At 35.3% G+C, this 11,319-nt stretch overlaps 1 protein-coding gene across 1 annotated transcript; it reads right to left on the bottom strand.

Annotated features, from left to right (window-relative positions):
• Positions 1 to 1,194: 1,194 nt before the first annotated feature.
• LOC145097162 (Eukaryotic aspartyl protease family protein) lies at positions 1,195 to 5,559 on the bottom strand. The gene is made up of 10 exons (XM_079034677.1): positions 4,949 to 5,559; positions 4,209 to 4,326; positions 3,857 to 4,098; positions 3,493 to 3,720; positions 3,114 to 3,252; positions 2,956 to 3,026; positions 2,779 to 2,878; positions 2,221 to 2,284; positions 2,009 to 2,080; positions 1,195 to 1,628 (listed from the first exon to the last, which is right to left on the bottom strand). Exons 1-10 carry the CDS (start codon positions 5,266 to 5,268, stop codon positions 1,375 to 1,377), a joined length of 1,608 nt encoding a protein of 535 aa, XP_078890803.1. The 5' UTR covers positions 5,269 to 5,559; the 3' UTR covers positions 1,195 to 1,374.
• Positions 5,560 to 11,319: the final 5,760 nt, after the last annotated feature.

Below are 11,319 nucleotides of genomic sequence, written 5' to 3'. Positions count from 1 at the left end.
TGAACTTTCTAATTTTCTTATGTTAATGATGTGTTTAAGTTTTTACAAGTTATGTAATGTTATGAACCTCTTTCTAAGTTTCTTAGATTAATGATGTGTTCATGTTTACAAGTTATATATTAAGAGAGTAGTTTCACATTTATTCACACATTTGTTATAATAAAGAAAACAACAAATACAATGAATGATATAAATAGAGGAAAGAAAATGATAGAGATAAACAACTACAAATGCATACTACTCTTAAACATGAAGTTATTTAATTTAACAACACTAACAAGAAAGCTTCATGGCGTGGAAGCCTAAAATTCCCTTTGGCGCAAGCAAATCGCCACATTTTTTGCAACGCACTTTCTATGACCCATCAACCATTTCAATCAACTTAAAAAGTTTTTCAAACACGTGCATGTCGAGGGTTTGGCAAAACAACTACTACATCGTTTGGGACTGCAACAATTACTTTCAGAACCCTTTTAAGTGTGAGTGTGTGATAACACTAACCAAACCATGACCTTTTTATAGGTAAAATGGTGACTCTCATTTACGGACCACCCAACGCTAACCTAAATCGGGCATTTATGTAATCACCCAACTCCAACCTAATTCAACCTATTATAAAATCAACTTACTCATACCTATAACCTAATCCAAAGGAGTGAAACCAAAATGGGAAAAACAAAAATAACCCCAAATCCAAACAGACTTAAGCAAATGGAAAGACCATGAGACCCACTGGTCTAGAGTGGCCCGAGAAAAAGACCGATTCTAAAAAACTGACCCGTGACCATTTTGTGCACCTTGAGGTAAAACACTTCGTTCTCCGTCCATATCTTGGCAATTAGGGTAGTCGTACTCATGATTTCAAGATTCTAACGATTGCTCAAGGCATGTATTAAGTTCATTGATAGGGTTAGTGCTCTCATTCCACCAAAAATCAACCAAATCAGTTAAATTACAAGGTTGGAAGGATTCTCTATGCCTGTCATTTAATCCTATTTCAATAAATTCTTGTAGGTGAAATTTAGGTTTGTTACTACTTACTTTCATAATTCATTCTCAGAAAATAACGAATTCCTATGTGCACACCATGATGGACCTTGATTTAAATCCAGTTGTTGACTTTAACTTAGAGTTGGAGAAGATGCAAGTACGTTTGGGAAGCAAAATGTTGCATTTCATAGAGTACATATGATGTGGATGTAAATGAGAAGCCATAATTGGTTGATTATATAAACCAGTAGTTACTCATCATATTACAATATACCCATGTCCAAAAAGAGCCATAACAAGTCAAAAGTCCATGATTGACACACACACCACTGATCTAACAACAACATAAGACTCCTAAAAAAAAGCTAAACGGAGGAGTGACATTTAGTATTTACAGAGGTGAAGGGAGGGTGACTGATGAAATAGCAGTAAAAGAAGAAAAGGCAGTAAATTCCGTAAAAAACATGATGAATTTGAGAGAATTAAGGTGGCTGATGATTTCGAGGGTGTTCTTCCGGCAACAGCAGGGGCAACTGCCTGGGCGTTTGGGGTCCTTTGTTGTTCGGTTGTTGGCAGTGAAATTGGTGACGTGGCATTGGCATTGCTTCCGGAAGCTTTCTCGTCTTTTAGAGGTTGGCCTAAGAATAAGATGACCCAAAATTCATATATTCATGTAATAATCTATCTACTTGGAGGATTAATTAAGTAAAACATATTTTCCCTGTATAATAATAATATATTGTAATTTTGTTTGTTTTCTGTAGATATTTAGTATTCCGTTTGTTTATAATTTAAATTTTAAATATTAAACTATTCCATTTGTTTAAAATATATACTTTTTTTGTTTAGTATTCTGATGTTTAAAATATTTTGTAATCTTATAACTAATTCCAATTTCATCTGCTTTATAAATATTTAGCATTCCGTTTTTCAATTTCCATTAATTAATATAAGTGAAGTGATGTACTTTTGCTTATAATTTATAATTTATAATTCAAAATGTAGTTGGAGTACTCACATTTTGAACATGACCACCCAAGTGTAAGATTCTCCCTATTAAAAGCCAACCGATATCCTTGCATGAAGTTCTCTGCACACACAGAATTAATTAGATGGATAATAAAAAAAGAATATTATATAAACCAACATGAAGAAATGAGGGCAAATTTGTAAAAAACTCACGAGACGTTTTTATTAATATTAAGTGAAAAAGAAATTCAGAATGCTTACGTCCAATAAGTCCCATTTCATAAGGTGATGATTGTATAGCTAAACAAAACCCTGCAACTCCTCCCTGCAAAACAAATGTTATTAAAAATATTTTACGACATATAAATATAAAATATAAATATTATTTCTACGTTACGAATATACATTATTTTGGGATTCATATGTTTCTGAATAACTATCCATTGTTCTAGTGATGCAATTATTAAAAATTACACAAATGGTCCTTGTGGTTGGCAGAAAACGACCCATCGCGTGCTTTTTAAACATGAAAAGGACCAATCATGTTAAAAATTCCTCAAAAAAGACATGCAGTGGTATTTTCTACCAACCACAAGGACCATTTGTGTAATTTTGTCTTAAAATAATGTGTAGAATATAGATTAATGTTATATCTTGTATATCTACATATGAAAATCCATTACATTCCTACAGGTCAACCCAACATGATCATAGAATGGAACGACTCATTGACTCATTCCATTACATCATGGATTCATGGATTCCATTCCATCCTTGAAAAAAAAAGTAAATCAACAATTATCTTTTTGGAATACCAACCTGACTGTCATTTATAAGAAAAAGTGGATCACGGACCACAAAGCTATTGTTGACTGCAAACTTAATAGTCACCAATGGAGTATCTGGCAACTCCTGCGAACTATTTTAACACCAAAAACAAAATGAATACAAAATTTATTAAAAAAAAAAAAGGTATTCTCTTTCTTCAGAAAATACCTGGACTTGTAACAGTATTCAAAGGGTAGGTCTTCAAAATCAACTCTTGTGGCATTTGCTTGTCTGTCAAACTATATAAAAAATAAAAAACAAAAAAGTCACAAACTAAAATTAAAAATTTCCAACTGAACTTTATAACTGAGTTATTGAAAGCTTACCTCTTTAACAACTGCTTTATATATATCATCTGGAAGGGATGTGAAAGTTGTCCCACTATCAAATTGAGCATTGAAGTTTGTTTCATCAAGACATGTAGTACTGATACAGACCTTCTCTACTCCAATTATGTAGGCAATGCTGCATATATATATATAATCTTTTTTAACAAAATTCATCAACTTTAAAGTCAAACATAAAAAGCAATATATAACTGTCTTGATTAAGTGCTTAACCTATTAAGCTTATTAAATCAAAAAGAAACAACCCTAACTTCCACCATGGATTTAAGTTGATTCAGATGATCTGTAACTGTGTTACATTTATAGAATTAGATAAGTTTTGATATTTGAAAGAGAAAAGATAAAAAAAGTGGCTTACTATTTTCCATCAATGGGCAAAAATGGAGTGGTTTTTTGGGTAGGTGGTCCTTGATCCCCAAAATATATATTCCCAGAACCTGTCTCACCAAAACATAAAGAGAAAGCATTTTTTGTGACTCCTGATTTGGAAAGGAGGGTTGGAATTGAAACTTCACCAAGCCCAAGCCCAAGGACACCATCAGGGGCAATTCCGTCCAAGTAACCACCACTTTGGCTCTTACCACATCTGCATTTAATAACTACCAAAACTAAGTCTTGATGGTATATTTGCTGTTTCTTCCATTTAACCCTTTTGGAATTGGTAAAGATATTTATATCTATAATCTATGATGTGAAAGTTGGAGAAGAAACAAAGAACATACCCTATAATAACTGGAGCCCTAACATAGGTGTTGGATGTATTAACACCATCTGATGCAAGATGCAATATGTCTTCAACGAGTGATCCAGAACTGGAAGTATCTGTAGAGGCATACTTAACAGTGTAAGGGCATGGCTGCTTAGGGTTTTGGCAAGTTGGACCCAATTCACACAATTGATGGCTGCATGTTATGCTTTTGCTTGTGTTTGAGTGAGATGGATTGTATTCATTCTGATCTGAATCCTGCATAATAGATGCCCCAAATACCAGGGAGCACCTGCAATTCAATCAATTTGAATAAGTGCTAAACTGTAGCCATGTTTTGTCGTTTACAGACTACCATAGTATCTTACTGAAAGTGGAGCACACTGCACACAATCACATGGAAGCCATAGAAGATCACTTCCAGTATCAAGTGCAACAAGGAAGGAAACACTAGGCATCCCTATAGCAATCCAAGTATAATGCAACCTGTGAAAGATGCAAGCTCAGGGAAAATAGCCAAGAAAAAACTGGCAGAATGATGCCATAACAGGAACTAAACAAAAGAACATTGGGATGAAATAAGCTTCACAAGTGATCTCTATATCATCGTTATCAGTGAGATTGAGTTAGGGCTCACACATGGGAAATGTAATCAATTTGCTAAAATGTATAATTCTTTTTTGCAAAATGGATTTTCTTGACCATTGGCTTGATAATATCCCTGATTTAATGACTGGGGCATGGAATTATAGTATCTTATTTATTGTAAGATCTTGACCTACTTCTAATTCGAGCTAACCCTACATGTTTGGTATTATTGTATTCCCAAAATTCAATTCTCAAAAAGAGAATGCAACGCTTTTTGGAAAAGCAATTTTATCAAACCAATAGGAAATTATTTGTTAAACAAATAGATTGAGACATATATATCTTGAATCCACTTGTGTAATAATTCTTACAAGCGGACGAGCAGATAGCGACAGACAAATAAAAGTTTCTTACGGAGTGAACCCTCATGATCCTAATTGTATTAATTGATCCAGCTATCAGCAGCTAGTGTACAGAAAATTAGCTCAAGAGATTAACATGAAAAAGTAAGAGAATTAACCATCCAAGTTCATTTCCGCCAGACATTGTCTTGCTGCCGGCAGATGGAAACAGGAGTTGATGCTGAGACCCAACGTTCATCGTCTGCCTTTCAACATCTCTCTTAATAAGCCGGCGGAGGTAACCCAAGCTTCCCTGCTCCGGCCAATCCTCCACCGTATGTCCTTCCCTCGAAACCCTAAGAGCTTTCATTTCATCAGAATACCGATGAATCATTCTGGAAGAGTATATCACATGTGCTTGGGCCGAAAAGCTACATTGCACTAACAGAAGCACCACCGCCATGGATACAGCAACCAAAAAAGCTCGAGCTACTTCCATGGCGATGTATATCAGTGTATGGCAAGTTGAATCGAAGTAAATGCAATGCAGTAGCGAACGGAAGGGATGAGATCTAGGGCTGTAGCAGTAGAGCACAGTAGTATGTGTGTTTGTTTGAGAGAGAGAGAGAGAGAGAGAGAGAGAGAGAGAGCTAAGCAGACATGTATGTGTACATATGAATGGAAGCAAGCGTAGCAGTGGAGATTGTGGCTGTTCACTGTTCAGTAGTGACAGAAAGAGAAAATAAAGTTGGAATGGAACGAGAGGCGCAATGCGCACACCAGGAGAAAAAAATATCATGATTGCGGTCCGATTTAAATATGTGTCTTCTCTTTTTTGAATTTTGATAACTTATTTTTTATTTAATAGAGTGTAATATATTTTAAAAAAATAATAATAATAATTTAATAGAGTGTAATATATTTAAAAAAAATACTAATTTAATAGATTAATATATTTTTTTTTACTTTATATATTTAGTCATTGAATTTATTTTTTCTGTATTTAACCATTTAATTTGTTTTTTTATACATTTAGTCTTATAATCGGTTATTTCAAGTTAAATCGGAAAAATGATTTAACAAGGTATTTTTGGAAAATTCTATATGTACCCATAACTTACTTAATGTACAACCTATGTGAGTGTAATAGTGTTTGTGTACCCCCATGATTTGATGATTTATGTGACTGAGGGGGTACATATAGTAGCACCTTAATTTTTCAGTTTGTACACATTTAGTCATTAATGTTTTGTACACATTCAATCTTTATGACAAGTTTTTTCAAGTTTTGCTCGTGGCATCCAACATGGCTCGCCCCTCACGTATATTAGTAACTTAATTCACGAATCGTTCGAATAATATTGGTGCTCTAGATTTCTTCAAGCAGAAGATGTCTTCGACTTCGGTTTTAGTTTCATCAATCTTCATAGCATACAACAAGATTCTTTGTGATTGCTTCCTTCCAATTTGAATTTGCACTTCTTAACTCGAATCTGGCAAAAAAAATGTAACATCTTGTTTCCTTCCATTTCTGAGCCATGGACCGGAAGTCGATTTTGTGAGATTTTAGGCCTTAAGGAGGCAAAGTTTAGTCCTTGTGGAAGGAGGTAATGATAGTTAAGAGATTTTACCCTTGAATTGTGTTCTAGGCCAAAGGGTAGAAAGGGAAAAGTCATTGGCTGGGTTCTTATGAGAAATATGGATTTTTGTTCGAAAAGTTTTTAGTCCAGGATGTTTAGATAATATTGTATAGCTCTTGAACACCTTTACGTTGATATAAAGAATGTCGAAAATGAAGTTGGAACGAAGAAGTTATGGTTGTTTGAAGTTAGGGCGGTTTAGGTTGAGCCACGTACGTTGGACGTACTCAACATGTACGTCGGGCGTACTAGGGCATCCCTAGTATGTTGGGCATAAATGGAGTACGATGGGCATACACGATCAGTTCCCAAACCCTATTTTCATGGTTGAGCCCATTTTAGCTCCTTAACTCCTCTAAACCCATTCCATTCTCAACCTTCACCTCTCTAACACCCTCTCATGAAACCCTAACCATAGATTGACCCTTGTGAGCAAAAAAAGGTGTTTTTAAGTGCTTTGGAGTGTTCTTGGTGCACCTTGGAGAAGAAGGAACTCATTGAAGAAGTGTTGGTTGCATTGGAGCTTGTAGATACAAACTGTATTCACCTTGATCTTTCTTTTAGAGGTATAAAGTTTGAATCTTTATGATGAAATTGTTAGATCTAGCTAGATTTGGGTGTTATGAGCTTTTGGTCACTTTAAATGCATAAAAATTTAGATCTTAAAAGTTTGTGACCTTGTTATGGATAAATTTAGAAACTTTATCCATCTAAACATCATTTTGATTTAGATCTGAAAGTTAAAGAGATGAACTTAATGGATTAAGTTGAAAAGATGCATTTTTTGGGTCCCTTTGAAACTTAAAGACTATGTCTTGTTTGTTGGGACCATTCTGATATATAAAGTTGGAAACTTTATCCATTATAGAGCTATTATGAACCATAAAAATATGATCTTTAGTGTTGTATGTAACCCATGTGTGTGTTAGATGGTCGTTTGGGTTAAGAACATAAAGTTTTGGACCTTAAGCACTTAATAGCCATGCAAAGTCATAAAGTTGGAAACTTTATGACTTAGGACATCATTTTGGGATTGGATCTGAGTTTTGGACTGAAGGGCTTAATGGAATAAGCTCTTAATGGAGTTTTGGTACTGGGCTTTGTACGTTGGGCATACCTGGAGGTACGTTGCGCGTATGCGGTCAACGCCCCGCTTTTTGGTCAACATCAGAGTACGTTGGGCGTACTCTCTTTGTACGCAGGGCATACTCCACTGGGAATGATATTGACTTTTGGGACCTTGGCCGTTGACTTTGACTTTGACCTATGGGTATTTTGGATTATGTTTAAGAGTTGATCATGTGGATGGATAGGTGACGGTTAGAGCAGAGATTTGGATTCGGGACCTCATCAGCTATTGTTTAGATTAAGATGTGAGTTTTCCTCACTGTGAAGGGTTTTAGTATACTACAACATCCTATGTTGTACATACAATCCTAAATGCTTTGGATCTATGTTTTCTCTAATTATACATGCAATATTGTTTTCAAAATAGAATTACCTCTTTGTTGTAGCTTGTAGAACTTCTTGAGTTTGGTCTTTAAGAACTTAGTGCCCTAAGTGTTGCACCTCAAATGGAATTACAACACACCTTTGGACAAAGGATGAATTTTGAGAGAATATTCTTGCTCCTAAAATTGGCTCATGGAACTCCAAGGATCACTAGTGTCCCATTTTGGATGCTAAGGGGCTTCTTATATAGTATGGCAAGATTTGGGTTAGCACCATGTAAACCATATTGCCCATGACTCTTCATATTACCTAGGATCCATGGGTTAAACCTCCATGGACTATCCATAGACTACCATATTGGTTTAGGCGTTTAGCCCATCCTAAATAACAATTGGCCCACACTATAAGAATCATTGATTTACCAAATCAATCCCCTTACATTTAATTAGTCTCTTTTGATCACTAAATTAATTCCAAATTAATTTTTTATCAATACTAATTAAATCATATGATTTCATATTAATATATCAGAACTTATAATATATTAACAAATCATAAATAACCTCTTCTCAAAAGTCCATGCTATCAAATTGTCCTTGTGATATGTAACCCAAATGGACCATGCAACCCAATTAGACACCTAATCCAGCAGTCTCCCACTTGGATAAGTCTAATAACTATTATTGCAAGTACGACTCCACAACCCGACTAGCAATCGTAGCACTTAAAATCCGCTGTCGAACTCTGACCTAGTCAATGACGCCTACATAAGATAAGGGATCATATATTCCTCTATCTAGATATCGTATGAACTGAGACATGAATTATAATCATTCTCTCTGTTCATGTGTTGCTTCCCAATTTCCGATTTATGACAACTGACTAATTGAACAAATCAAATCAGCCCAGGTTTGGCCAAGCACTTAGGGTGTCATCACTAAATCATCGAAGGGCCCACATATATCGTTTTTATCCACATGGGGGTAAAAGAAATAGATAAACTTCGACTCAAATGCTTGCTTGTACTTACTCATCAAATTACACACAACAATATGTTTTATAACACCAGGTTACTATGCGCTTACATATGTCAATGTGCAACCGACTTGTAAATTACAACTCACATGTCTTGTTTTCAAGAAGAGAAGATATTATCGTCTCACAATTACTCGTGATAAAATCTATGAAGTGATTCATATGAGCATGGGTTGAATCCAATACTCGAATCTTATTCCAAGAGTACTCATGAACACGGCAGGCAAACTTGTGCTATGTCTAAACGCCTTTAGACAAACTACATACATGTGACATTCCCATTTTCTCGGCCAGAAAAGACCGATTTTGTTTATGCTTTATAAAAATCAGAACACCTCTTCTAATAAAAATGTTGCGGAATTTGTTCCCAATAAAACATGATAAATACGTTATCAAAGCATTTCCGAAGAAAAGTATTTTTATTCATTTTAAAACATTTGGGATATCATTGTCAATACAGAAACATAAGCATAAACAGAACTTACATTCATTATCACTATTGATTTATATGTCCTTAATTTCTCAGTGTAATGTGACTTCATATCAACACCTGTGATATAAATAAACTGAGTGGGTCGGGTTGGGAAACCTTGTGAGTACATAGGGTTTTCAACCCACAATAATATAATTATTATGTTTAATCATCAAATAGTTAACCCAATTACCCATCCCCATTATCTTCTTTAATCTTAAGGATCTACCCTAAGAATCAGTTATTTATCGTTCATTCATTCCTAATGATTATCGTAAGGAATAGATACGAAGTCCATCGATATCAATGACACAACTGTCAAGCACATCTGCTAGTTCTATCACTTAGGCGCAGCTGCCATAATTGTGATATTCGATATGAGGCGCAGCTGAGAGTATCGTCTTTCGAGCACAGCTGCTAGGGTTATATCGTTTATTGACAATATCGTTTTCAAGAGTCCACTCGCAATACATGTCAATGGGTTTTTAGAGTACACTGGTGAACACATCGTTCACAACACCTACAGGTTGCGAGTCTACTAGTGTTCCACTGGACTGTCTAGAATAGTATGTGGTTGTCATCCATACTCTGCTAGATGACGGGGCCAACATTTGGGAACAAGGCTTCTCACATTGTCCACCTGTCACCCTTAACTCATGGTCTATATCACCTCTCAACTCATTATCTAACTCATATTTCATCTACCCATGTTTTACCCAACATATTTTGTAGATATAAATACATATACAGTTTAAATCATATAAAACTTGTATAAAACCGTTCATCCAGCATAGATAGCGAGTATACAGATAATATGCACACATAACATGTAGTTTATATAAAATACTTCATATCTATGTGTAAGATGAAAGGGACCATGCACTCACTTGAAAAGGTGGTGATTCCGAACTCAGACAGCACTTTGCTTCTTAAAAATAATTTCCTTTGACGAAACTTAGTATTATTACCACTAGAGTTTAGTCTATTATTTGTCGAGACTAATTAATAGTTTAGCTATTATTACTATTATATAAGTGTTAAACAATACTTATATAACCCATAATAATAGCCAAAGTACTTATTATAAGTTCCTAATAACGTTACTATAATTAAATAAAAGTTATATTAAAAATAGCGTAGGCGTAACTCACTTACAACGGGTTTTCTAGAAAACTGGGCTTTGCTTGGAGCAGCATTCCCGAGCCAAAAAGCTCTTCTTCTCAGAGCCGTCGAGCACTCTGGGGCTTCCACCTTGTGCTAGGGAGGTTCCATAGGCTTTTCAGGGGGTTTCGGGGCTAGAGAGAGGTTCTAAAGAGAGAGTAAAAAGAAGAAAGAATGGGAAAGATGTGAAAAAATGAGGGTGGTAGAGGTTCTATTTATAGGGTGAAAAATGGCTGAACTTGGTGCCACATGTCACCATCTAGTGGCAAGACTTGGGGAGAAAGCAATGGCCAAGATTGTGCCACATCACCCATTTTCGCACAGTACACTTCCAACTTCTAAAATCTGTAACTTTCACATACGAGCTCCATTTTTGACGTTCTTTATATCCAAGAGTTGGTAAAAATAAGATCTACAACTTTCATTTTGACTCCGTCGGCTAATTCTCGACCTATCTTAAATTTAACAGTACAAGGAGATTATACTGTTAAATGTCCGCGTAAAATTCATTACTTCTACATATGGACTCTGTTTTCGTCTGCCTTTTTACCATTGAGTTCCTATTAATGAGATCTTCAATTCTCATGTAGGTCACATAAGCCAAAAACCGCTCGATCTAAAATTCGAGTTTCGGGTCGTGCACTACTATGCCAAATCTTAGAAAATTCATTACTTCCTTATACGAAGTCAGATTTGGGCGTTATTTTTTTGTATGTTCTCGGTTTAACGTGTACTACAACTTTTGTTTAGATCACTAAGGCTAAAAAGTCCTCTACCGTAAATTCACTAT

The sequence above is a fragment of the Lactuca serriola genome, chromosome 4, assembly GCF_051521515.1.
Source record: "Lactuca serriola cultivar US96UC23 chromosome 4, Lser_US96UC23_V15, whole genome shotgun sequence".
NCBI classification, from domain to species: domain Eukaryota; kingdom Viridiplantae; phylum Streptophyta; class Magnoliopsida; order Asterales; family Asteraceae; genus Lactuca; species Lactuca serriola.
The sequence above is the reverse complement of the archived record's forward strand: the minus strand, read 5'-3'. Positions and strand labels throughout refer to the sequence as shown.

Coding starts and splice junctions, on each gene's coding strand:
- LOC145097162 (XM_079034677.1), bottom strand. CDS start 5,268: ATGGAAGTAGCTCGAGCTTTTTTGGTTGCTGTATCCATGGCGGTGGTG. Junction 3,721..3,856: donor AGGGCTCCAGTTATTATAGG/GTATGTTCTTTG, acceptor TATTAAATGCAG/ATGTGGTAAGAGCCAAAGTG. Junction 1,629..2,008: donor TGGGTGGTCATGTTCAAAAT/GTGAGTACTCCA, acceptor TCTTATTCTTAG/GCCAACCTCTAAAAGACGAG.